The sequence below is a fragment of the Podarcis melisellensis genome, assembly GCF_964234715.1.
Source record: "Podarcis melisellensis genome assembly, chromosome: 8".
NCBI classification, from domain to species: domain Eukaryota; kingdom Metazoa; phylum Chordata; class Lepidosauria; order Squamata; family Lacertidae; genus Podarcis; species Podarcis melisellensis.
The window spans coordinates 21,636,601-21,664,370 of NC_138540.1; the positions used below are offsets into that span (position 1 = coordinate 21,636,601).

The 27,770-nt window shown below is 46.7% G+C and overlaps 1 protein-coding gene across 3 annotated transcripts; it reads left to right on the forward strand.

Moving 5' to 3' along the window:
- Positions 1-49: 49 nt before the first annotated feature.
- Positions 50-27,477, forward strand: MMP23B (matrix metallopeptidase 23B). Of its 3 annotated transcripts, XM_081923773.1 has the most exons (10): positions 50-683; positions 1,253-1,443; positions 10,628-10,795; positions 14,573-14,718; positions 15,934-16,073; positions 18,075-18,242; positions 21,970-22,134; positions 24,772-24,882; positions 25,921-26,047; positions 26,394-27,477. In XM_081923773.1, exons 3-10 carry the CDS (start codon positions 10,634-10,636, stop codon positions 26,566-26,568), a joined length of 1,194 nt encoding a protein of 397 aa, XP_081779899.1. In that variant the 5' UTR covers positions 50-683; positions 1,253-1,443; positions 10,628-10,633; the 3' UTR covers positions 26,569-27,477. The 3 variants fall into 3 exon arrangements, with proteins under 3 accessions (XP_081779899.1, XP_081779900.1, XP_081779898.1); XM_081923774.1 differs by lacking the exons at positions 50-683; positions 1,253-1,443 and adding an exon at positions 7,951-8,094; XM_081923772.1 differs by lacking the exons at positions 50-683; positions 1,253-1,443 and having other exon boundaries at positions 8,568-10,795.
- The last annotated feature ends 293 nt before the right edge of the window (positions 27,478-27,770 follow it).

Here is a 27,770-nt window from a genome sequence, read left to right on the forward strand (position 1 = left end):
GGCAAATCTAGGGTTTGGTGTGAACGGAACGTTGACAAGCCACAGCAAACGCAACAGTCCCTTTCCAGAGAAAGAAGGATAATTTATTATGCTTTGGGTAGGTTGGGGTGGGGGCTGAGAATGAAAGCCAACTAGTTGCTCTAAGCCACAGTTCAGTTGTGTGTTGGGAAACCATGGTTTGCTGCAACGTACCAAATTGAGTCAGCCATGCTCGTCCAAACTCTTAATGCGACTGTGAGTGTTTTTGCTTTCAGGGTCAAGCGGATCCTGACACAGGTCTGGTGGAAATGTGCAAGGCATTTGTTGAACCTTGTTTCCAAACTTCCCAGGGACTCTCTTTGCTAGGCTTGCCTTGCTGCTGGTCTCTGTGTGTTGCAGAGGATTTTAGCAATGGGGAGCCCTACTGTTTTTTTATTATGTATTTTAGTTGGAGCCCCAAAAGGTGCGCTCTCCTGATTTTTCCAGGTCGTTCTGAGACAGTCCGTGAACCCTGGAGCTTGCAATCTGAAATACATGACACACAAGGAAAAAGGACGGGTGAGGGAGGAGGAAACACAAGGCACCAATGCCAGAAATTACTATGATGGCCGGTTGGGATAGAATCTGCTCAGGTAGCTTGATTGGACACTTGCCGTGAGGACAAAGTTGAAGGAGGTCCAAAGACAGCTGGTGTCTCAGCAGAGGTAATGGAATAGCTGTGTTTCCCTTCTCTCCCTCTGCAGCCCAGTGTACATGCCCTCATCTCATGCACCTTTTGGGCTTCTTGTACACACCACACAAGCAGAATTACGTAGTCCAAAACACCCCAAAATCCCTTAACGGCTGTATGTTTCACAAGCAGGGTAGGAGTGTTATACAGTGGTACCTCTGGTTAAGAACTTAATTCGTTCCAGAGGTCCTGAAACTGTTCTTAACCCGAAGCACCACTTTAGCTAATGGAGCCTCCTGCCGTGTGATTTCTGTTCTCGTCCTGAGGTAAAGTTCTCAACCTGAGGAACTACTTCCGGGTTAGCAGAGTCTGTAACCTGAAGTGTCTGTAACCCGAGGTGTCTGTAACCTGAGGTACCATTGTATGTATTTTGATGAAAGGGGGCCTGCAGTAAAATGTGGTAGCGTAGGGTGCTCATTTCCTGGTGCCAGCCAGCCAGCCACCTGTCCATGCCCTCTTTGGGGATACTTCATTCACAAGAGGTTCCCCTATGGGGGCGTTAATCCATACTCTTATTCTGTGGAACTAACCACATGGCAATAGGTTGGGAGGTATGGGACCTTACATGGCTATTAACGAAGCAGAGGATCCTGAGCCATACCCTCTGCCTCCAGAATGGCACAATGAACCATGGTTGGCATGACGTCCAGGTTTAACAAACACCAGTGCCTTTGCTCCTTTTGAAGCACTCCGGACAATATCAGTGAGATGGGTTGACTTGGACAGATGGCAAGGTGAGTGTTTTGTCTTATTTTCCCTACCACTGTGTATGGCATTTGGCTGCAGAATTCAGCTGCCTAGATGTTATTGGGTTTGTGGCTTGTTGTTTTTAAGTTTCTAGCCCTCATGGCTGAAATCTCAGAAAGGTGGCTAGTTAAGGTTTTCTGCGCTTTTGGTGGCGATGAGAGGCTTCTGTAGCCTGAGCAGCTCCTTGAGCCACCCGAGAACAAGCAAAAAGCAAAACAAGGCAAAATCAGGAAGTGTTAATTATATTGTATGGAATTTGCCGTCGTGAGGTAGCTTTGAAAGGGTGCCCGGAGGACGGACCACCACACTGAGCCTGGATAGCTCAGTTGGTTAGAGCGTGGTGATGATAATGCCAAGGTTGCAGGTTCAGTCCCTGCAGGGAGCACTGCATATTCCTGCACTGCGGGGGGTTGGACTAGAATCAGGTTGGCAAGGTTTACCTCTCCTGGGCCGGTTCACTCCAGTGGAGATCCCTCCATGGGCTGGAACATGCACATGCCCCCGCGATTTCCAACATCTGCGTCTGTCAGACACGGTTTCCTGTGTCTCTGCAGACATGATTTCCAGTGCCGTGGAAGCGAGTCCCTGTGCCACGCTGTGACAGTTTAGCGCAGCATGTGGGGACTCACCGAGTGGGTCGCTCATTTCGGGTGCGGCTCATGGGCCAGTTAAACAACCCCTGTGGGCTGCTTGTGGCCCATGGGGCTTAGGTTGCCGACCCCTAGACTAGATGATCCTCAGGATCCCTCCCAATTTGATGATTCTATTACAGTATTTATTTGCCATTTACATGCTAAAAAGGTTTACTGCTCCTACATCATCATAATATCTAATAAATTACACATAAGTAACATAAGTAAACGGCGACTCTTCAACCTTAGCATTTGACACCTGAGAGACATACATTTTCAGCACCTGCTCTCTTCCTGTGACTGCAATTTGTTTTAATCTGAATTTTAAATGGTTGCAAGCAACCCTGGGGGCTTTTTGGCGTAGGGTGCGTAATAAACGTGATTATGGCAGAGCGCAAGAACGCCCCTGTTGTCCGCGATCATATCGGGAGAGCATAACCGAACAGGTAATGCAACGATGTGTGGATGGTGCTGTATGAATCTGGCATTGCAGGGGGTTGGACTAAATGACCCTTGGAGAGCCTCTCCTATGAATCTGGTCAAATCCACCACCAATGTGTCAATAACACGCTGCACAAAAAGACATTGGTCCGGGGCAGCCCTCGGGTGTCGACTGCATCTAGTTTCGTAGTCTCTTCCCTTTGATGTCTCCATCACTGGCCAAACCTGCAGCAAATTGTTCTTCCATCACTTAGCCCAATGCTAAGATGTGCGGCTTGAGTGAACAAGCGCAGAGTGTTCGGAGACCACGGACAAGTAGTTCCCTTTCTCTGCCCAGCTGTGAAGGGCAGCGAAGTCAGGGTTAGCCTGCTGTGAAGAGGAAGGCAGGGAGAATCTCCTCCCTGCTCGGGTTTTGTAGAACGGAAAAACCCATGGTGCGATCAAGCAGGTCCTGCCCTGGCAGGCTCATTACAAAGCCCCGGGAACTCGATGTTTTGTGGGTTGGATGATTCCGGCTCTCGCTGCGTTTTCAAGTTTGCCAAAGGTTTCTTCTTTTAATGTCAAGGTGGACCGCATCTGGATTTTGGGGGAGCCTGGCTTATTTATCCGGTCAAGAGCAGGCTCCCGGGGCGGCCTACAAATGTCATTGATAAGTCGTACAAAGCCTTAGAAGCGGAAAAAGATTGTTTCCTCCTCTGGACACAGCCCATTCTCTTCTTATGTTTGGCTTTCCTAGGGGAAAGTCGTGCAGCGGTATCCCTTCGGAAGCGCAAAATGCCACCTTTGAATAGTGACCACCTGCATTTCCTCCAGATAGATGTTTGTTGGCTTTATTTTGCTGAAACAGATTTGTGAGTTCCGCCAACCTCTGGGTGAGCTGGCTTCTCGCCCTTTGCATTGTGATGAGCCGAGGAGGAGAAGGAGGAGGAAAGTCGTGGCCTACCTTGGAGGAATAAGTAGCAAAGAAGGGAGTGAGGGTGCTAGCTTGGACCCAATTCCCAGGTAAATGGAAGGGATGTTGGAGACGTTCAATGAAAAAGAGATGCTGGAGCAGAAATTCCCAATGTTCACAATTGAGTCAGTGGTTAGAATGTCAGATCAGGACCTGGGAGACCAGGGTCCTCACTACTGTACCTATAAAGTAGCTTCTTAAAGACCACCAACCTTTTCCTTAGGAGGAAATATTTTTTTGTGAATTGAGAGAAATGTATGCGAGTCTAATTGTGTCCTGCCTGGGCAGTTTTAAAATGGGTTTGAGATATATATATATATATATATATATATATATATATATATATATATGGATGCGGGTGGCACTGTGGGTTAAACCACAGAGCCTAGGACTTGCTGATCAGAAGGTCGGCGGTTCGAATCCCCGTGACTGGGTGAGCTCCCGTTGCTCTGTCCCTGCTCCTGCCAACCTAGCAGTTCGAAAGCACGTCAAAGTGCAAGTAGATAAATAGGTACCACTCTGGCGGGAAGGTAAACGGCATTTCCGCATGCTGCTCTGGTTCACCAGAAGCGGCTTAGTCATGCTGGCCACATGACCTGGAAGCTGTACGCCGGCTCCCTCAGCCAATAAAGCGAGATGAGCACCACAACCCCAGAGTTGGCCACGACTGGACCTAATGGTCAGGGGTCCCTTTACATATATATATATCAGCATTTCTCTCTCGATTACTGCTAGCCATGATGACTAAATGGAACCTCCAGCATCAGAGGCAGTATATGGGTAAATAGCATGTGCTGCCAATGAATAATATGAGTACATTGCTGCCTTCATGCCTTGGCATGTGAACGTTTTCTGGGAACATCATTCTAGCAGAAAGGATGCTGTGCTGGCTGGACCTTTGAAGAAAAGCAAACCTCAGTGGCTGTGCATCTCTCTTGAATGCAGAAGGTTCCAGGTATCTCCAGGTAGGGCTATCGATGATTGAACGAACCATGTAAACAAAGATTAAATACATTTTAATGGTGAGTAGGTCTGCCAGCAACTATTAACAGCTAAGTATATGGCTAAGAGTGGAACCTCCTTGTACAGGAGCAGGATACCTCTGAATGCCAGTTCCTAGGGAGAAACACCAGGGGGCAGCAGACCCTTGGCTCCTTGCCTGCAAATGAGCTGCTGGAGGTGTCTTAGATAGCTGTGGTTGCAAACAGGGCAGTGAATCAAAGACATAAACTGTTGCAGTTCCCCGCAAGCAGCTGGTTTAAGTCTCAATGTTTTTCTCTGTAATTTCTGTCTGCATTTCCGTTCTAATCTCAGATATATTTTCGAGCTTGCTGCTATTGACGAGAGAGAGAAAGAGATTTGTTTGTGAGTTGTGGATCTGCATAATTGTCTGGGACATCTTGTCCCGCAAACAAATTTTAAAATTCTTGGAATTCTCTTGACGGAAGACGTTTTCTCCATTGCTCCTTAGATTTTTGTTCTTTATCTTTTGCAGCCCTTCCAGCCATATGCTTTCCTTTTGCATTCATGATGATTTGTGTTCGCCATGGTGTCAGGGGCAGTTTCAGGGCTGCTTTGCACCTGCAAAGGTTTTGAGCATAGCTGTCAAGTGTCCCTTATTTGAAGGGACAGTCCCTTATTCCAGCGCCATGTCCCGCTGCTGTCCCTTATTGATAGATGTCCCTTAAATGATGTCCCTTAAATTTCAAAGGGAGCAGCTCCTCTCCCTCCCTCCCTGCCGGCCAGGGAGGAGGGAGGCTCCAACTGTGTTGCTTGGCTGTGTTGCTCACCCAATAAGAAGTCTAAGAACGACTGGGGGTGGAGCTTGCATGCCTTGTGTGTGGCTAGTTAATACAAACTGAGGGAGTTTTTGAATGCTGGACGCCATTTTGTTGCAGTGCAAAGCCAGGCCGGGAAGCCATCTTAAGTTGAGGCTGCATAGGCCTTGTGGTGCATGTGATTCAGATTCTATTCAGTTGAACCTCTGGTTACAAAGTTGGTTGGACAGTGTTCTTGAAGCTGCCAGCATGAGTTTGACCAGACTGCAGAAGGACAGGAAGACTGGAGTGCCTGGAACAGGTGAGGCTGCAGGTCCCTTATTTTCAAGGCTGCTGGTCCCTTATTTTCAAATCTGTAAGTTGACAGCTATGGTTTTGAGGTCAGCACACCGCTTCGTTTCCAATCAGTGCGTGTGATGTGACTTCTGCTGAAATCCTCTAACTTTTTGTACCACAATTTTTCCAGGGGTTCTTGTTCCCCTGCCCCCACGTTTGTTGTCCTGTAGTGAAATAGTGTGGCAACATTCGGGAAGTATTGCAGAACCAACTAATAAAGCAGAATTATGTGGGGACTGTCCAGTATATATCCACAACGAATGCACTGTTATTGCCTTCATGACATGTTCCCTCAGTTTCCAATATTAAGTTTCATTTCCACATCAGTTTGCAGATTGATTGACTTCCTTAGTCCTCGCGCAAACCCATCAGCGTGTTAATGCAACTTTCTCCTGACGTACACACAATTTTGTCTGCATTGTTGGCTGATGTGCTCATTTTGAGCATGCAGTGTCCCCTAAAAATAACACATTTTTTGTATGTTGTGTTCAGTGGCGTATGCATTTTTGAATGCACATTTTACCATGGGGTGCACGGCATTGCAAAATTCGGAGAAGTGCCAATTTTGAAGACGTGCTGCATTTCAGTGGGTTTATTGTTTCAGAAAGCGTGACTTAAGTAGGTTGACCTGTACAGGGGAACTGACACAAATTCCATCCACAAATGACCACAATGCCCAGGCCTTTTTCTTATAACTCCATATGACCTTCCCTTCCCACCGCCTTTTCTATCTCGCTTCTTGACACAGGACTGAAAAAGACATGCGAGGTTGCAAGGAATATTTTCCCCTCTCCTTTGGCCAAAATTAAGTTGAGCTGGATTCAACAATCACTGAGAACCGGCCAAGTCAAACAGCCAGATGTGAAAATTGAAAGAAGGGGGGGAAAGGTAGAAACTCTCATTAAAGAGAAGGGAGAATTAAGAATAGCCTGTTGTGCAGCTTATGTAATATCATTTACCATGGCTGTGTGTCAAAGCATCTAAACACAGCCAGCCTCTCTTTATAAAAAAAAATAAATGGAGAAAGTAACAGCATGGTTCAGTTAAGGACAGGGCTATTTTCCATCTTTTGGGGCAAGCCCCGGCCTGGTATAGAATCAGGGGATAGAATGCAGTGCAAAGTGTTATCAATTTTCATTTTTAAAGAAAGCCTGCAAGTTCCTAGACCTCATTATGGTTAGGAAGATAGGCCTAACCCCTACTTACGATCTGAAGCTGTAAACTTTTGACCTGGCGATTCTTCCACTTCTCTCTGAAGCATGCTTAGGCCAGATCTAAGTTTCTTTTGTTTTCAGTGAACTTGCTTATATTATAGGCTTTAAAAAGAAAAAACGCCCATGATTCTTTAGCAGCTTAATTGCCCGAGCCTGCAAAACACTGTGCACGTATGATGTTGCTGCTTGTGACTTGGCCGAAACGGCCTCGTGATTTGGATCAAAAGGCTTGGGGGCCACATCAGGCCTATGTGATGGATGTTGTGCACGAGTGCTTCAGGTTTTGAACTCATCTCCTGTGTCCAGAAGGGATGCGGGTGGCGCTGTGGGTAAAACCTCAGTGCCTAGGACTTGCTGATCACAAGGTTGGCAGTTCGAATCGCCGCGGTGGGGTGAGCTCCCGTCGTTCGGTCCCAGCTCCTGCCCACCTAGCAGTTGGAAAGCACCCCTAAGTGCAAGTAGATAAATAGGTACCACTCCAGTGGGAAGGTAAATGGCATTTCCGTGTGCAGCGCTGGTGCTGGCTCGCCAGAGCAGCTTCATCACACTGGCCACATGACCCAGAAGTGTCTCCGGACAGTGCTGGCTCCCGGCCTCTAGAGTGAGATGAGCGCACAACCCTAGAGTCGGACACGACTGGCCCGTACGGGCAGGGGTACCTTTACCTTTACCTTTTACCTGTGCCTAGATCGCAGACTTAACCTTGACGGCTTGCCCAGACTTTGAACCCCGCTCAGGCATCTCTGCCCACTGGGGCTGCAAGCTGCACCTCATTCAAGTCTCATCATGCCACCCTTTTGATTTTTATCAATTCCCTGCAAGGGGGGAAGAATTGGGGCTTATTTTCCCACCTATCTTTCTCAATCGCAAAACCTATGCAAGCTCCCCCCAAAGTCCCTTTCTCCATCTGATTTTTCCCCTGGCACACACACCTCCCAGCTGCAATGCCCGCTGCTCGGACACCAGAGGTTTTCTTTGGCTATCGTGCCTTCAGAGCAAACATCTCGCTTCTCCTGACTTTTTTTTTTTTTAAAAAAAGAGCCAGCATCCCTCCACTTCACATTAGGAGCTGTGTCTGTCTCCGCCTCAAAGCACGAGGGGAACGACAGAGCTTTGCTTTCCAAGAAAGTGCTCTCTGGCTTGAAAGAAAACCGTTCCACCCTCGCCTTGGCGCGAGCATGACCCTGACCTGCCCAGGGATAGCAAGCCATTTCCCTTGCTCCAGGGAAACTGCAGCCTTTTCTGCTTGTCTCAGATTGAAGGAGGCTCCAAGGGAGAGAACTGGGTAATGGTTTCTTATATCTCCTCATTGCTTCCTATAATCCTCTTTTTTATTTTTTACCCTGCTCTGGGGTGGCACCAGTTTAGGGCTCATCACTGTTGGAGTAGAGAAAGGAAGGCAGATCAGCGAGTAGAGCCTTACATGCAGAAGGTCCCAGGTTCAATCTCTGCCATCTGCAGGTATACAAGAAGCTTGCCTTATAACGGGTCAGGCCATCTTGCTCTGTACTTCCCGCACTGGCTGGCAGCAGCTCTCCAGGGTTTCAGGCAGGGCTCTCTCCCAGCCCTACCTGGTGATGCCAGGGATCAAATCTGGGACCTTCTGGGTGCAAGGCAAATGCTCTTCCACAGAGCTACAAGCATTCCCTGGCCAGGCTGGGAGAGTCCTATCTGAAACCCTGGACAGCTGCTGCCAGTCAGTGCAGACAGCAGCTTCCTATGCCTCAGCCCCTCCCTGCAAGCAGCTTGGAGGCACCATTTGCAAGACCCACCAGGTCTCAGAATGACACTCTGCTCTTCCAGGGCATCAGCTGGAAGTTAAAATGAGTTTGGTGGTTCCCCTCAAACCAAGAGCTTGCTCCCAGCAGCTCAGGGCAACACACAAATCTTGCTCCCCGCTGTATTTTGTGCTCACAACGCCCCTCTGAGGTAGGCAAGGCTGTGAGATGGCCACTGGCCTAGAGTCGTCCGTTGAGCTTCGTCAAGGCAAACCTCAACCATCAGGTAGAGGCAACTGCAGTCAAGTTGTAGGGGCTACGCAGCAGCGATGGTCGCCCTGCTTCCACCCAACTGTTCCTCCGGAGTCCCCTTCTGTCAGAGGACAGAGCTATGTGCACACCCTGGCCTCACCTGCCCCTCATACCTATGCTGCAGCAGTGAAGGGCACTGCCCCCTTGCTAAGACTCATATAAGGTTCCTCTCCCTGTCCACTTCGCTTTATATGCATGCATTTTTTTGGAGGGGAGGGGTTCCATCTTGACCTTTGCTTCAAGCAACAGACTGGCTAGATCCTGGCTGAGCAAAAATCTGAACTCAACTCTCCCTGGCCCTCATTCGGACGTTCTAACCACTATACCACACCGTCACTCGGCACCACCCCAAAATTATTTGCTTTCAGTTCTTCATATTTCTACTTTGCTTTGCGGATTTTTAACCTTGTATTGTCACCTTCTTTCGTAACCCACCCAGGGACCTTCTGGTAAAAGGTGGGGCTGAAATCGAAGAGATCAAAACCCGCATCCGTATTTTGGACGGTTGTTCAGTTTCTGTGCATTTGGACACCTCTTAAGGTGAACCACATTTTCCTGAGATCGAGGAGCCAGTTACCACCAACGTTTAGAAACAATGGGAAGCCATTTTGAAACAAGATGGCGGACCCAACCTTTTACAACCACATTGGTTTTATCCAAATTTTGCGTGATGCTTCTTGAGATCATGGAGCTGGTTTTCTGCTACGTTTGGAAGAGAGGGCTGTCGATGGCTACTAGACATGATGTTTACGTTCTGCCTCTTCAGCTGGAGGCTGAAATGCTTCTGAATACCAGTGTCTGGAAACCCCAGGAGGGGAGAATCCTCAAATCATGCTTGCTGCTTTGCCACAAGCTTCTTGTCAGCCACTGTGAGAACAGGTATCTGGACGAGATGAGCCACTGGCCTGATCCAGCAGGCTCTTCTTGAGTTCTTAACTGGGCGCCATTTTGAATCAAGATGGCGGATCGAACCTTTCCAAATCCCGCTGATTTTAAGCAAAACTCCACTGTTTTTGTTCTGTTTCTTAGAACTCCCGAGTCACACTGGGCATGAGGCTTCTATATAATAAGAATAGTAAGAATAGCAGCGGTTGCTGGCATTGCCCTAGATCTCCTTGTTTTCTTTCTTTGATCCAGTGTTGTTTACCAGCTTGTGAAAGCAGAGCAACCAGATGAAACTGATGCTCCTACTGGTCTCTGCCCACCCTGCCTTCCTAGAAGATGCCGGTCAATGAACAACACATTTCCTAACATGGAACACCCCCCCCCCCGTTGAAATATTCCAAAGGGAAACTTCTGAATCTGGATTCTCCTTCTGCTTTCCATCCCACCATTTTCTCCTCCCCTCCTATACTCCCCCCCCTTTTTTTGGAGCAGGGTGTCATTGCATAAATCGCCTCCCTGCTCCAGCTGCTGAGACACAGCTGTCTGAGCTGCCTCTCTCTCTTTCTCTCTCTCTCGCTTCCCTGAGCACAGCTGTTGGGCTGTCCAGTGGTCCCCCCCCACTTTCTCCCTCCTCTGTTAACAGAAAATCACAGAGTAATATGAAACGGCTTGGCAGGAGCTGATTTTATTTTTTATTAAAAAAAAAAGAAAAACCACTTGGCTCATCAAACCAAAGTTTAATGTAAAGTCTACTCCTCTCTTCCCTCCTGCCCCCAACTCAACACTCCCCTCCAAATAGTTTTGTCAATTTCCAGCAAAGTTTGCCACTGCTGCAGACACTGCCTGCATAGATTTCTCTCTCTTCCTTCCTGCTGTGTTGCATTGTTGTTTTTTAAATTAAAGCCAGGCATGGAGCATATGGAAAAGTTTTCCGCCGGCTTTTCTCGTGGAACGGAGAAGCAGAGAAGCCCTAAATGGCCTTGCGTCTTGAGTTTATTATGCATTATTCCGCTCCTGGGTCTACTGGCTGCTCGGGAAGGTTTGCTTGAGACGAAAGCAAGAGAGACTGAGGTAAGATGCGGCAAATTTTCTTCCAAATATTGTGTGCTGTTTTAATATCCTGCCTTCCACCCCACCCCAAATTAGCTCAAGGCGGTTGTTTCATCCTAACGACACCCCTGTGGGGTAGGTTAGATGGAGAGATTGTGACTGACCCAAGAGTGCCCCGCTGGACAGGGATTTGAACTCAGGTCTGTTGCATTTCGCCCTTTATTTTTCCTTGCTGTGTGGTCATATTCTATGGAATGGGAACTTTAATATTTGCTCATCTGTTACATTAAATCTCATGGTGTTGTGGGTTTGTTTGTTTTTTTGCAAGGAGGTCAAAGATTTGAACTCGGGTCCTGCATCCCTGTCCACTGGGCAGAAAAGACAGCAAAGCGTTGAAGTATTGCCTCTTCAAATTTCATTTTTAGATTCCTGGCATGGCAGAAAAAGCTTCTGGTGTGGTTAACAGTGCATGCATAAGTAGAAGTAAGGCCCACCGATTTAATTTATTACTCCACACACCTCTCAATTTTTTAATGGTTCCAACTACCTTGCAAGGTAAGTTACGTCGACAGACAGCAGCTGGCCCAAGATTGCCAACTGAGCTTTCAGGGCTGAGTGATGGGTTGAACTTCAGTTTCCTCTGTGAATTAATTAGTCTAATCTTTTAAAGCCTTCCAGACTGATGACTATCAAAAATTCCACAGTTTAAAGGTACATTGTGTGAAGAAGTCCTTGCTTTTTGTCTGTCCTCAATCTTTTAACATCCAGCTCCTTGGGATGGCCCAAAAATCTAGTATTATGGAAGAAGGAATGGAGAAGCCTCTCCTAAACCACTTTCACCATACTTTGCAACATTTTTATACCCCTCTGTCCTGCCCCTCTATCTTGCACACTTCTCCTTGTCCCAAAATCCAAACACTGCAACCTTTGCTCATGGTGTGTGTGTGTGTGTCTCTCCACCCCCTTGATCCTTTTGGCTTCCTTTTTCAGAAGCTTTTCCATCTCTGCAAGATGCTTTTTTTTGTGGGGAAGGGACCAAAAATGGAAGTTTCACACACTCTTTTCTTTCTTTCTTTCTTTCTTTCTTTCTTTCTTTCTTTCTTTCTTTCTTTCTTTCTTTCTTTCTTTCTTTCTTTCTTTCTTTCTTTCTTTCTTTCCTAAAGATTTGGGCGTGAGATCAGACTTTTGACCTACTTACAGAGGCATTGGAAAAGCACATGTCTGTGTGCCCTATATAAGTTTCAGGACAGATCCTAAGCTAGAGAAGAGTCTTGTTTCAATATGGCATTTCCCCTTCCTTACTTCCGCAAGGGGTAGTACGTTTCAGAGCCGCCTGCTTTTGTGAAGAGAGTGCAGAATTGGGAGGGGGAACCGAAGGATCATCTAGTCCAACCCCAGCTGCAACGCGTTGCTAATCGAGACGGTTTATTACAACTACACAAAGGAGGCAAACAGACAAGGAGCTCAAGATAGCTTACTCTCACTTCTCCACCCGCCTGACACCAACCCTGCAAGGTAGAGCAGGGCAGGGCTGAGAAGGAGCAACTGGCCCAAGATCACCCAGTGGGCTTTGTAGCCAAGTGGGGATTTGAACAGTGGAGGCTGGTCAATTAGGGTAAATGCGGCACTGCCCCACCAACCGCAGCGTGCCCTGGGGCAGCTCCTGACTGATATTTACTTCCATCCAATCCAGGGGGTGCCCCTGGCTGCCAGCTTCCCCCTTGGTCTTGCCCCTTGTACAACTCAACAGGGAGGAAGAGGCTGGGGACAAACGTAGACTTAGTTGGCTCAGCCAATAGTTGCTCTGGCGCCACCTAGTGTTGGCCTCCCTACCTTCCAACCTACCAGCCTCCAGTGGGCACCAACCACCCCTGGATTTCAAGCCTGGTATTTAGAGACAAGGGACGCGGGTGGCACTGTGGGTTAAACCACAGAGCCTAGGACTTGCCGATCAGAAGGTCGGCGGTTCAAATCCCCGCGATGGGGTGAGCTCCCGTTGCTCGGTCCCTGCTCCTGCCAACCTAGCAGTTCGAAAGCACGTCAAAGTGCAAGTAGATAAATAGGTACCGCTCTGGCGGGAAGGTAAACGGTGTTTCCGTGCACTGCTCTGGTTCGCCAGAAGCGGCTTAGTCATGCTGGCCACATGACCCGGAAGCTGTACGCCAGCTCCCTTGGCCAATAAAGCAAGATGAGCGCCGCAACCCCAAAGTCGGCCACGACTGGACCTAATGGTCAGGGGTCCCTTTACCTTATTTAGAGACAGGCTGACAGCCTTGGTGCTTAATATTTCCAGCTCCAGGCTCCTGAAAAAAGGACCCTGAAACACAAGAGTCTCTGGGGCTGCAACCAGAGAGCTGGCAGCCCTTTAAAAAGCCCATTTGTGCTTGGCTGCCTTCACTTTAAGGAACCAGCCAGCTCTTTCCCTGGCTCACAGACCTTTCCTGGAAAAAAACATGTGAGGCTGGGAGTTGGTTGGCATCATGTGGCAGAAGAGGCTGATGGGGCAGAAGGCAGGGAGCCCAACAGCAGGAGGCGCCAGAGCCATTGAGGGGCAGAGCCTACTTAATTCGAGTTTTGTCCCTGAGACTAAAGAGGAGGAGGACGTTGGCAGGCAGGGCCATCCCCTGGACTTGGTGTAATAAAAAAGGCAGACAGAATGAGGTTGGTGGGGCAGTGCCTCTTTTTCCCTGTGTGCAGCTCATCAGGGCTGTTCAGACCAAGAGCTGCACACCTAGTGAAAGGTCTTCTGAGTCCAACATCTCAACTAAGCCAGCTTGGCCTCAGCTCCAAGACCAACCATTCCTGACAAGAGCTAGGGGGGAATCCAAGGCAAGATCTGGCAGTTCCTTGTTTCTTTCCCTGTTGAGATCCAGAGCCCCTTTCTCATGCTAGTTTCAGGATTCCCTTTGCCCTGCAGAAGAGAGGAATACTGGCTTTATAGCAAGCCGTTGGTCCACCTAGCTACACTGACCGGCAGCAGCTCTCCAGGGTTTCAGATTGGGGTCAGTTTACAAAAAATGAAATGCTGGTCGGAGTTAGTTTTGCCCTCAAACCGCCTTGTTCTCTAGACTGTCACCTAGTGGCAGAATGGTGACGTTAGCTTTTTCATAAAAGAAAGAGGCGTCCCTTATAGTCTTCTTTTAGCCTCCCAATTGAATGTCCTTTCTATTGTTATATTCATGGCAGGGCATGTGTACATGGTTCTCCCTCCATTTTATCCTCACAACAATCCTGTGAGGTAGAGTAGGGTGAGAGACAGTGGCGGGCCCTCGGATGTGGAAGTAAGAAGGCTTTGTTTTCCTTTTCAACTCTGTGTTCATCACAGGCCTCATGATTTCCATTCAGTTCATCTTCCACCAAAAGCCAGGTTATTAGTCTCACCGTCCACTGTGGCAAAATCACATGGCTTCCATAATTAATAGTGTAAATGATGTTATTCCGCCCCCATTCATTCAATTGCAAATTGGGCAGTGAGGGGGCGAGTAATAAATTACGTATTGTTTGCAGATGGAACAACATGTTGTTTGCAGACCGAGCAAAAACGGCGGATTCTGATTGTATTTGCTGGATTGATTTCCTTTCTGGCCACGGAACAATTTTTCTGTTTCAGTTTTCATCCGAACTCTGTGACATTCCTACCCACAGTCTCCCCGGTGTGAATCATGGCTGAGTTGGGTCCATCACTCTAACCGCTACACCGCACTGCCTCTCACGTAACGGGGACCCAACCCAGAGGCTTTGGTGCAGAGCTGACGTGCTGAGCTCTCCTCCTGACCTGCTTGGCTTGGCTTTTTTAAGGCAGATCCTGCTCTTCACGGTTTTCCTCCTGGAATTCCCCCTGCTCTCCGAGATGGCAAATTTCCACCCCATCCCCATAGCCGGAAGAAACGCTACACGCTCACGCCAGGTCACCTGAAGTGGGACCACTTCAATCTCACATACAAGTAAGGCCAGGATTTGTAGAAATACTAATAGTTTGGGGGGTGGGGTCAAATACTTAATTTTTGCAATGGATTTTCTCTGTTAAATTACATCTACGCCCGTTGTTTTTACAAATGCATATGCATTCTTCTGCATACCTCAAATACTCATATTTTTGCACTTTTTGTGGGGCTGCGTCAGAGGCATGGGAATTTCAAAGTATAACCGCATTTTGATTTGGCTAACACTGGAGGAAGTGCAAATTTGCTTGGGGAAAATACGTTGCAATGTAAATTTCTCTCCCCTTTCCTGGTTTGAATACTGGTTTCTGGGAAGGGGTGGAAATGATAAAGGGGAGGGCTCTGTCTCCCATCCACACAGGCAATGCTGACTGTCCATTTGGACAAGGAAGCCTAGTGGGAGGGGAAATGGAATAGTGTGCGCTGGAAAGGGGCATGGCTGGCTGCAGTTCTGAAGACTTGGAGGGCCACGGTTTCCCAGTCCTGGTCTAGGCTGCAAACCCAGGTTTCAAACAGAAGGTGTTGGGATTTAATCTGGCACCCTTTGCAGGGATCTGTGAGGGGCCCCCCCATCTCTCTCTGTTTTTTAACATAATTTTTATTTATGATTTTCAATTTTATACATTTCAATCATTTTACAGTCATTTTAACATTTCGAAACTTGACTTCCTTCCCCCTCTTTCTTTGGTTCCTTAAATTTATTTTTATATTTTCTGCATATTCCAAATTAACTTAATTTACTCATTTATTCATCTATTTAAATATACATTCTTATAAAACTGCAGGTTATTACAATAACCCTGCCTGTGCCCTTATCTGTTTACAGTTTATTTGCACATATCCAATAAACCATTTCCATTCTTTTATTAAAAAGTTTATCTTGATTTTGTATTTTTCCGGTAAGTTTTGCCATTTCTGCATATTCCGTAAGTTTTTGTTATCCATTCTTCTTTTGTTGGGACGACTTCTTCTTTCCATTTTTGGGCAAGTAACATTCTTGCCGCTGTCGTCGCGTACATGAATAGATTTCTATACAGTTTGGGTAGTTTTCCCCCTATAATTCTCAACCTCCATCTCTCTCTGTGTGTGATACGATGTGATCTTCCAAGTCTGGGTGGGGCTGAGCAGCCATTTCTGGTCACAATCCCTCTGGTCTCTATTAGCTCAAACAGTTCCAAAGCTGCCTCTTATTTTCATTCCATTTCCATTTCCTTCCAGGATCCTGTCTTTTCCTAGGAACATCATCAACGAGAGCCAGACAAGGAAGGGCCTGTCTGCCGCTTTCCGCATGTGGAGCGAAGTCTCCCCCTTCAGCTTCCGAGAGGTGCCGCCAAGGGCAGCCAGTGACCTAAAAATTGGTAGGGGTTCCTCTTATAGTAGGGGCGCGGGTGGCGCTGTGGGTTAAACCACAGAGACTAGGACTTGCCAATCAGAAGGTTGGCGGTTCAAATCCCCGCAACGGGGTGAGCTCCTCTTGCTCAGTCCCTGCTCCTGCCAACCTAGCAGTTCAAAAGCACCCCAAAAAGTGCAAGTAGATAAATAGGTACCGCTCCGGTGGGAAGGTAAATGGTGTTTCCGTGCGCTGCTCTGGTTCGCCAGAAGCAGCTTAGTCATGCTGGCCATATGACCTGGAAGCTGTACGCCAGCTCCCTCGGCCAATAAAGTGAGATGAGCGCCGCAACCCCAGAGTCGGCCACAACTGGACCTAATGGTCAGGGGTCCCTTTACCTTTTACCTCTTATAGTGCTGGTTTCAGAAGAAAACTCTGAAAGTGTGATGGGGGGGTGAAAACCCACAGCAACCCCGCTGAGGACTGAACATGCTCACTGGTTACAGAATGCTTTGTGTTAGGATGGAGGGAGGAAAAGGAAGATGGAATGGAGTGCCCTAGCAGAGGGCATGGCTGGCTGGAACATACAAGGTGTGACCCGAAAGTTCGGTGAATGGTCACAGAAATCGGACAGCGAGAAATATTCGAACCTTTCAGGCCTTCAAAGTAGGCCCCCTCGGATACAATGCACTGTTGACAACGTTCGTAGAACTGTTGGAAACTATTAGAGAAATTCCCTTTTTGTACTGCTTTCAGTTCCCTCATCACAGCCGCTCGGATGTGTGAAATATTGGAAAATCTGTGCCCTTTCAGTGCAGATTTCAGTTTTGGAAAAAGAAAGAAATCCGTGGGGTTGGATCGGAAGAATATGGAGGGTGGGAGAACTCAGTAACATCAGTAACGATTTCACGTGGACTATTCAAATCTTCCGCCATCATTCAGACGGACAAACTCAATAGGTCACGAACTCTGTCAACATTTGCTGCCATTCTGCTTATCAACGGTCTGCCTGACTGAGGGTCACCTTCCAAAGTTTGCCGCCCATCACGGAAATGCTTAAATGCTTAAAGTTACAGCTTCATTTCCGTACACAATTGTGAGCATTTTGTGGGTTTCCGAGGATGATTGTATGTTTGAATACTTCTCGCTGTCTGATTTCTGTGACCATTCACCGAACTTTCCGGTCACACCTTGTAGAACAGCAATGCAACATTTTGTTGAAGTTACCACTTTGATATGGGGAAAGGGCACAGCTCAGTGGTTTTGCACTAGGAAGGTCCCAGGGTCTATCTTAGGGATTATCCAGGTATGGCAGGGAAGACTCCCTGTCTCAAACCCTAGAGAGCCATTGGCGGTCTGTGTGGATGATGCTGAGCCAAATGGACCAATGGTCTGACTCAGACCATTAGCGCTTACTCTGGTTCCCACTGCAAATGTTAGAAACCAAGGGCACAAGACACCAGCCACAATCCGTATCCATCCTGTAGTTTCTTGAGAAATGCTCCTGTTTGATGTGCTTTCCCTCAAACCAGCTTCTACAATTTTAAGATGTGAGTACTACCTCAGTATTGGGCAGCCATCTTGTCCGTTCACCCCGTCTTAGTGAGGACAGTGATGTTTGCTTCCTTGCACATATATTTCCACGACCTTAGGACATTTGGAATCATCGCAGAAGAAACAAGAAGTATGGACCTCGGCACTTGCTGAAAAATTATCTAAGGAAGTCAAGGCATTACCCAGAAAGATCACTTTATGGCATCCTTTTGTTACACGTGCAATGGGCTATCACTCAATGTTTTCCCACAAAGAAACTGCATTTGGAGGGAGCAGTGGGAAGAGGGCATTGTTGGGTGTGGGGGATTTCATTTACTTTGAAAAATCAATAAATATTTCCCCTTTTCCTTTTTAAAATTAAGCTGTTGGGCAGGTGGGGGCCGAGGGCAGACTAAGGCTGGTGGGAAACTGCCTCCTTGGCCCTAACGGACCAGCTTCCACCATTATTAAGTGATCCCATTTCATCATTTTCCAGGCTTCTATTCCATAAACCATACAGACTGCTTGGAGTCCAGTATCCACCACTGCTTTGATGGGACAACGGGAGAGCTTGCCCACGCCTTTTTCCCTCAGACAGGCGAGATCCATTTTGATGACCATGAATACTGGATCGTGGGCAACACGAGATTCAGCTGGAAAAAGGGTAAGGGAATCACGTGTCTCGATTCTTGAGGCCGACGTCATCGTGGGTAACATTTGGTGCCATTTTGCTGCCTTTCCTCACGGGATTTACACATAGCTCTTCTTGTGTGTGATTTTGCAGGTGCTTTCTGGGTTTCTTTCTTTCTTTTTTATAAAAACAAGTTTCTAGTCCCTTTGGTCCTGAAAAATATGCTTTCTTTCCCTGAAAAAAATCTGGACACTGCAGTTTTATCAGGGGTTTCTGGGACTACATTGCCCATAATTATTGAGGGAAAGGATGTGCTTTGAATGTGCTGTGAATATACTGTGTGAACTCAGCCTTGTCGCGTACATTATGCAAATATACTCAGTCATAATAAATGCATATACAGGTCACAGGATTTCTCAGTCACTCAGAGGCCGCCTACAATCCTTCAGAATACACCCCCCTGCAAAAGATCCTGTAGTTTGTTAAGGGTGCTGGGAATTGTAGCTCTGTGAGAGGCAAATTAACGTTCCCAGGATTCTTGGGGGCAGGGGCCATTGGAATATGCTTTAAGCCTATAATGCGTACACAGCCTCGCTTTCTTTTCAGCACAGATATTTTTAAAATATCGATTTATTTTTATTCTTGTTTGGGGAGGCCTGTCAGGCTCCTTGCACTGTTTGGCTGGGAGTGGGAGCTGTTAAAAACAAAAAGCTGCCTCCAGTCCTCTTGAGTGGTTTGCTAGACAATTAAGATGTGCCCAGACTCTTCCCATGAGGACCATCAGAGCTTTCTGATGCGTTGACCTTCGTTGGGGTTGACTTAGATTAGACAGCTTTCCCCCACCCCTTCTGGTTCCACGTCTGTCTTGCCAGACATCAGGGGGAGAAAAATGTCTGCAACGTGAGTTGACGAAGGAGTTCTGCACACAGAATGTTCCAGATTTAGGGGTAGCCGGTCCAGATTCAGTTTTTGGTGACTCAGTGGGGCTGTGCAACCACAGTTGCACAAACCATTCCCAGCCCAGCATAGAGCCAGGCAGTTGTGCTATCAGTGGGGAGAGGTTTTGCCTTGTTCCTTCCCTTGATTTCTCGTCCAAAAGAAAAGAAAAAGGGGGGAAGGGCTGTTTACATTTTTGTTCACTTGAATCACCAGATTTCCTGCAGACGTGGACATTTTGTGGGCAGCAGATGCCTCCATTGCGGACCGGGTTGCTCTTTTAAAAGGCTCCGCTTGACATTAAATGCTAAGCAGATGGGTCTTTAATAGGGACGGGAAGTGGCTGCAACAATTGTTGTCCCCACCCCAGTCCAGCCACCTTTATTTTTTCAAACCTCTCAATTTTTTTAACCCTACAACAGTCCTCACAGTGTGACCGGATGGAGAATTTATGAGCATTCGGACACATACCAGAACTTCAGGCCCTACAAGTGTCCCTATTTTCCAGGGATGCCCTGATTTAGAAAAGCCGTCCCGGTTTCTGATTTGATCCTGAAATGTCCCGCTTTTCCTTAGGATGTCCCTGTTTTCATTGGAAATGTTGGAGGGTATCCAACCCCTAAGCCATCTGAAGGCAGCCCCGCATAGGGAAGTTTTTTAAAATGTTTAATATTTTATTATGTTTTTATATATGTTGGAAGCTGCTCAGAGTGCTGCGGCAACCCAGTAAGATGTGTGGGGTATAAATTATAATTATGGAATTGGGACGTCCCTATTTTCATCAGAGAAATGTTGGTGGGCATGGGACTTTAGATTGGCACACTTGACGCAGATCAAATAGCGTGGCGAATCTGCTTTTGTTTTTAAAAATCAACTTTGGCGGTTAAGAAAACTGCAGTGATACGTGTTAAAAATTCGCAGTGGGTGAATGATTAATGGGGAGACATGTACAGTGGTACCTTGGGTTACAGACGCTTCAGGTTACAGACTCTGCTAACCCAGAAATAGTACCTCAGGTTAAGAACTTTACCTCAGGATGAGAACAGAAATCACGCGGCGGCAGTGGGAGGCCCCATTAGCTAAAGTGGTACCTCAGGTTAAGAACAGTTTCAGGTTAAGAATGGACCTCCAGAACAAATTAAGTCCTTAACCCGAGGTACTACTGTAAAAGTAAATTGGGATGAGTGCTCAGGTGGGTGCCATTGCCATTATAAGAGGTGTTCATGGTGAGTTCCAGCACCTCTTTTTCTAGAAAAACAGTACTGTTTGCAACGCCCTGTAAACAAATGAGAGTGAACGTGCAATAGAGCCTGGACATAGTCTATCCGCCTCATAAGATTGGTGCAAGCAGGTCAGGATGAATGCTGGAGACAGGGCTGGAAGAGAAATATGGGTCAGACTGCATTTAAAGGTGAACTTTCCTAATTCACACCATTATTGCTAAGAGCTCTCAGAGCTATTGGGAAGCCCCTCTTCCCTTCCCAGAGCTACAATTCCCAGAGTTCCCTGGGAAGAGAGATTGCCTGTTATGCCGCCTTGGGAATTGTAGTTCTGTGAGGGGAGATTTCTCCTCACAACTCTCTGCATCCCTTAACAAATGACAGTTCCCAGAATTCTTTGGGGGGAAGCCATGACTGTTGAAAGTAGTATCACAGTGCTTTAAACTTATGGTGTGGTGACCTTAAGTTTTATCTGTTGGAAAAGTGAGGCTAACCTTTGCCCTTGTCCTTATTGCTTGCTTTGTTTTATGGTTCAACTTCCCATGACAGGGTTGACTGCTAGGCTCATAGGAGACCCCCTGCTTGCTAAGCCCAAAGAGACAAAACCAGCCCACAAAATTCAGGTCGTAAGTTCCTGGGTTGTGGTTTCCAAGCATGAGGTGGGTTGCTCTGACCAGTAAAAACCCTCCATTAAAACCCAGAGCCGTGAAATCACTGGAGAGTGATGCACTTAACTGTCGGCTCTCACATCTTTCTGGTTCCATGCACAGATTTGCTGAGGTGCCAGACCTTGTGAAATGTGAATTCACCTCTGAACGTCTATCCACATTCTGGCTTGATAGGGAAGGATTTCCCATGTGTCCTGTCTTGAGATGGCTTTGCAAGCATGTTTCGTATTTAGGAGAAAATAGAAAGGTGTTGCATCGCCTTGGGGTTTATTCTGCGTAAACACCAGCTGGATCTATACTGATTTGTAAAAACGCTTTAAATAAAGTCACACAGATCTCAATGCAATGTTACACTGATGATTTTAAATGGTTCTGCAGAGTCTTCTGGCATATATATATATATATATATATATATATATATAACGTAAAAACGTTATAAATGTGTGAGATATATATATATATATATCACACATTTATAACGTTTTTACTGACCAGTATAGATTAGTTCACCGCCATCACCACAGATTTCACAACACCTCCACTTTGGGCCAAGGGCGGAGTGGGTGGGGGAATGGACATTTTAAAGATTGCTTCTTGCCAACAAGGCATCTTGTCTCCAAATCAGATTGATAAAACCCAACTGGTAGATTGTAAAAGGTTTTGCTTGGCTTGCTCTCCATCCGACTCTCCTGACTGCTTTTCGTGGTGAAAAGGTGGCATCAACTCGAACTCGGAACCCCCAGTATGTGAGCATCATTGATCTCAGGTTGAAATAGGATTGGATTACATTACACAGCACTGAGCTAGGTGAACCCAATGGTCTCATCCGGCAAAAGGTGGCGTTGTACATCTGGTTGGTGCTCTGGTCTGTTGCATTACTGATTTAAGGACACTGATTATTTCCCCCCACCTTTCTATCTCCCTCTCTCTCTTCAGGCGTTTGGCTTACAGACCTGGTCCACGTTGCAGCCCACGAAATCGGCCATGCTTTGGGCCTCATGCACTCCCTAGACCCCAATGCCTTGATGCACATCAATGCCACCCTGACTGGGAAAAACACCATTTCGCAGGACGAGATGTGGGGGATCTTCCGCCTTTACGGTGAGCGAGAGCATTGTTGGCTGCAGGGAGGGAAAGCAAGGACTCAACCAGCAATTGCATGGTTAAGCACTGTTAGCTCTTCTGCTGCCCTGTCCCTTCGCAAGTACATTGGTTGCTGCATGTGCAAATTGGCCTGAGAGGTGAGAATGGAGACTGGATTCTAGCTCAGTGGCAATGGTGGCTCCCTGGAGGAGGGGTTAAAAAGCCCTTTGTGGATTGGGTTCAGGCAGGGGAGGGGGCTCTTAGAAGTGGGGGGCTGCAAAGGAGCTAGATGATGAGCTTATAGGGGCCAAATGTTATGCTATGTTATGTTATTTTAAAAAAATAATTTGATTTCTATCTTGCCTTTCTCCAAGGAGCTCATGGTGACATATATTTTATTTATTAACTTTATAATCCTGCCGTTTCTCCAAAAAGGAGCGCGGAGTGGCAAGCAGCAGATGATAAAACAATTTTAATAAAATTAACACTTTAAAATTAGAGCATGGTGCTGATAATGCCAAGGTTGCAGGTTCGATCCTGTATGGGGCAACTGCATATTCCTGCATTGCAGGGGGTTGGACTAGATCAGGGGTCAGCAAAAATTTTCAGCAGGGGGCCAGTCCACTGTCCCTTAGACCTTGTGGGGGGCCGGACTATATTTTGAAAAGAAAAAAAAAATAACGAATTCCTATGCCCCACAAATAACCCAGAGATACATTTTAAATAAAAGCACACATTCTACTCATGTAAAAGCATGCTGATTCCTAGACCGTCTGTGGGCCGGATTTAGAAGGCGATTGGGCCGGATTTAGAAGGCGATTGGGCCGGATCAGGCCCCCGATCATGGACAAGATGATCATCAGAGTCCATTTGCAATTCCGATTCCTCTAGGAAAACACCTTTTAAACAATTCCCACACATATGGCAGGCTGTATGTGGCTCCCCATTTTATCCTCACAAGAACCCTATGAGGTAGGCTAGAGAGACAAGGACTGGCCCCAAGCTAGCCCTGCAAGGAGATCTTCACAGCTGTGTTGTGGGATTTGAACCCAGGTCTCCCAGGGACCTAGATTCTGGCACTCTAACCACTACACAAAGCTGCCTTCTTGAGTGCCAGCTTGCCCGTCTCTTTGCTGCTTCCCTGCAGAAACGTGTTTACATCAGTGGCTCCCTCTCCTCTCCTGAAAGCAGCATTTATCCCTGCAGGCCGCACCGCACGCCTTCAGTTTGGAAGTTACTGGCTCCAACTTCCCCAGATTTCCTGAGGCTGGGCCTCTGAAAACTAGTATTGGGGAGAGAAAATGATACGTTTCTGGTCCATCATAGAAATTCTGTGAAATGCTATATTTACAGCAGAGGGTGAGGTGGGGTGAGGAGAAAACGGCCTGATGAGAACATAGCTCTGGCAGCGGAGGGATCAGAAACCAGCCTTGTTTTCCTACAGTTTGAAAAAAAGGGTTGAATTGGCATTGCCGTCGAAAGACTGCTTTCTGTGCCAAGCCTGTGCCACCTTTCCAGTCGCACATTTTGCTCCTTCTAATAAGTGCCGATAGCTGTGAAGCCAAAACAGGCCATAGCTGAGCTTGATTTTCCTTTTCTATTATTTTTTGGGGGGGGGGGTTGTTCTAATGTATTATATGATCTTAGCCTTGCTGATGCAGCCAGGTTTATTTATTCCCTTCCCCTTTCTCCTTTGACCTGGGCATCTTTTAAGAGTCAGGGTCAGAAGGGAACCTGGAGGTAGGCCAACGTTCCTGCTCCACTCAGGATCTCCAGTGCTAGATGCAAAACGGCATTTTTGCCATTTTTGCAGCCCCGCAGGGCGCATTGTCTCTTAGGGCCACCTGCCAGAAGTGGGCGGGACCAGAGGAAAAAAGTAGGCGGAGCAATGGATGCATGACTCTTAACTCTTTGTGCAGCAAGATTCTTCTTACATTCTGGTGACCTGGCAAGTTTTTCACATACAGTGGTACCTCGGGTTACATACACTTCAGGTTGCATACGCTTCAGGTTACAGACTCCACTAACCCAGAAATAGTACCTCGGGTTAAGAACTTTGCTTCAGGATGAGAACAGAAATCGTGCTCCGGCAGCGCAGCAGCAGCAGGAGGCCCCATTAGCTAAAGTGGTGCTTCAGGTTAAGAACAGTTTCAGGTTAAGTACAGACCTCCAGAACGAATTAAGTACTTAACCCGAGGTACCACTGTATATTTGTAAATATGCTTCTTCCACTCAAACCATCCACGCTCCAAAGCATGCTTTTTCAACTGTTGGAACAAAGAAAAATTAAAGACTCGGCTGAAAGATCAGTTACCTTGGAATCCTCCTCTACAAAGTTTTTCATGCTGGTTGGTTGCTACAGGAACCTTTACCCAGTAACTAGTGCCTTGAGCTTGCTTTCTTCCATGTCCCTCCTCATATCTTTTCCTTTTATGCTATTTCATAAGCTTGAAGGCATGGGCTTTCTTACCACTGCTATCTGTAAGCCACTCATGTATAGACTTTCTCAGATGAAAAGCAGGATTTAAAAAATGCTTCCGATAAATAAATATGTGGGTACATTTCCGTTGACAGGACCAACATTGGTTGAAATCAAAGTTCAATCAGCTTTTAAAAAGTTGCTATTGCCACCTTTAATGAATCTTCCTATTTCAGGCTGTAAAGATCGAATCTTCATATGTCCTTCATGGTCTCAGAAAGGCTACTGCAGAACGCGCAGGAAGTTTATGAAGAAAAATTGTCCGTATAGCTGCGGCTTTTGCTCAGGTAATGAATATACTTTGCTTTGAATCCAGCATTCAAGGATATCTGCTTCTAAAAGGGATATATAATATATTTATAAGCAATAGACGCAAGGGAAGAATGCTCTTTTGCTAGGCGGATAGCTCAGCCTGTCCAGGATAATGGGCTGATATTTTATTAATGGGAGCTAATGACAGGCTACATTCTCCTGATAGCTGGGAGTCTGTCTCTGGTGTTTGGAATGCAACATCCAAGAGAGTTTAGGAAGATGGGATGCCTCATGGGAAGCGAATCATAAATGATAATATGATCATGTATTTTTTAATAGAATATTTATATACCTTTACTCAATTTTTTTTAAAAAACCCTGAGTGGTTTACAACAACCACTCATGAAGCCATTAAAACATTTAAGATCAGATATCGGATAACTGTTGTTTGTTAATTGCCTGCGTAAGCCTGGAGGCATAGAAAGGTTTTCAGCAGGCATTTAAAAGTTGAAAAACAAGGTGCCTGATGAATCTCTATGGGCTGAGTTCCCACATGACTGGGCCAATGATACTAAAGGCTGCATTTGTGTTGATTTCAAATTAGCATCACCAATTGGGGGAATGACCAGCTATGCTCCTGCAGGTTATCAAACCAGAATATAAAGGTTCATGTGGTCCCTGAGTTGTTCAGGACTTTGTTAAGACAAGACCCTTGAACCTGGCTCAGTAGCAGTTGCGTCAGGGATTCTTAAGATGTGATTCCTGCATTGCAGCAGGGGGTTGATCCCTGGGGAGCCTTTCAACCCAGTGTTCTTTACACTGGCTGGCAGCAGCTCTTCAGGTTTTCAGACTGGGGTCTCTCTCAACCCTGCTGGGGATTGAACCCGGGACCTTCTGCATGCAAGGCTGATGCTCTAACCACTGAACTCCAGCCCTTCCCCAAAATTCCTCGATTTTCAAAATTAGTAAGACAACAGCAGGAAAACAATCGTGTAATCCTAAATCTGTAGCTCGAAGCTGAGAATATGCCCTTTTTGTTTTGCTCTCCCTTCCCTTCCTTGTTCTGCTGGCAGAATTCCCGTTCCCAACGGTGATGCCGACGCCGCTTCCCCCGAGGATGAAAACGAGGATTGTTCCCGAAGGCAGGAACGTTACCTTCCGCTGTGGCCAGAAGATCATTCATAAAAAAGGCAAAGTTTAGTAAGTATGGTAATCTCACTTAGGGCTGAGCCAAACATGCATGCAAGTCTCTTTAACTTTTTAGTTTGGAATGTGTGTCCGTATGTGATGTGCAGTTGGAAGGAATCCCAAAGCTCATTTAGTCCAAAGCGAGCTACCTTGAATTAGGGACAACCAGCACCAGGGGTTACATAGAAAGCTGCCTTATACTGAGGCAACCATTCCTTGGTTCCACTCACCCTCCTGTGCACATGTTCCAGCTTGTCGATATCCTCCTTAAAATGAGGCGCCCAGGACTCTAGGGCGTGGTTAAAGGGATCAAACCTGGTGAATATCAATCTTCCCCTCTTGCTTTTCCCACACACAGCTGGTATAAAGAGAAGGAGCTTCTGGAATACTCCTATCCTGGATACCTGTCTCTGAATGACGACCACATGAGCATCATAGCCAACGTCATCAATGAAGGGACCTATACTTGTGTAGTGAAGAAAAAGTCTCAGATCCTCACCACGTATTCCTGGAGGGTCAGGCTGAAGCACTAGCAGGGAACCCGTTGCAAAGGACTTTGGTATAACCCAAATGGTTCTGTCCCATGTTGGGTTTCCTCTTTTCTGCCTGTCGTTTTGTATATCTAACTTTCAGCAGTGCACCCGATCTTAAAAATGGCAAAGCCCATCCACAGGTGTGGCTTGGGCAATGTGTGGGGAGGCTGGGCCTTCCTCCCCAACAGATTACCGCTTCCAAAAGGAGATGAGTACAAAATTCGTCTGGTCTGTATATTTTAGGTTTAGCAGGTCAAAGAGATGGGAGCTAGAACGGCTGTTTTGTTTATCTTGCTAGAGTGTCTGTAAAATGTATGCGGGGGGGCTGGACCCAAACAAAGCCCACACACCTGTGGACATCTAGTTCTGGGGAGGTCCCAACAGCTTTGGGAAGTGGAAATATCTAGTGGCTTCCAGATGGAGAATAACCAAAATGTCATCTTGGTAATAAATTCAGCTGCAATATTGCTATTGCTGCAGCTAATATTGATTTTCCTTACAAAAGCGATGAAATGATAAGATGTAGAAGCAGGTGTGGGGGAATCTTTAGCCCTCCAGTTGTTGCTGTGCTACAACTCCCTGCTTGCTGGTGGGAACTGTAGTTCAGGGGCACTTGAAAATGCTACGTAGCTCCTAGGTGTAAAGATCGCGTATTCCCCAGAGTAACAAAAAAGATTTATCCACCGTGAGCCATCAACTCTCTGATTTGCTTTCTGTGATGGCAACTCAAGCAAGCTCATTAGACACTGTCAAATTCCTTGCATATGTTGTGATGCACTTATCCGTCGTCGAGCCTCTTGAAGAGCTGTCTACAGCTTCTGGAAAGCTAAAGGACAGTTGATCCTCTAGGAATTTCACTGGTAAATTACTGCGGTTCTCCTGTTTGAATAAAGTGCTTCCTGACTCTGCCGTCATTCTTGTCGTTGATGTAGAAATTATGCTGCCCACAAATCCTTCTAAGAGAAAACCAGGTGCCCCCAATAAATTAGGTTAAGAGAGAAACGGCAGACAGCTGCATGTTTGCGTTAAAACCCTTCTTGACCTATAATTACCCCACCCTATTGCATTCGCGAAGCCCTCGAAATGAATTGCAGTACATAATCATTCAGAGAGGGAATAGCCCCCCCTTCCATCTTCAGTCAAAAGGATCAGACGTACAGACAGCTGGCTTCCCTCTGGCGGCAGAATATCTGCGAAAGCAT

Bases quoted from the DNA above. Each gene is read 5' to 3' on its own strand.
- MMP23B (XM_081923773.1), top strand. From the start codon at position 10,634: ATGGAGCATATGGAAAAGTTTTCCGCCGGCTTTTCTCGTGGAACGGAG. The intron at 16,074-18,074 runs GTAGGGGTTCCT...ATCATTTTCCAG, and splicing joins AGCCAGTGACCTAAAAATTG to GCTTCTATTCCATAAACCAT. The intron at 18,243-21,969 runs GTAAGGGAATCA...CTCTCTCTTCAG, and splicing joins GAGATTCAGCTGGAAAAAGG to GCGTTTGGCTTACAGACCTG.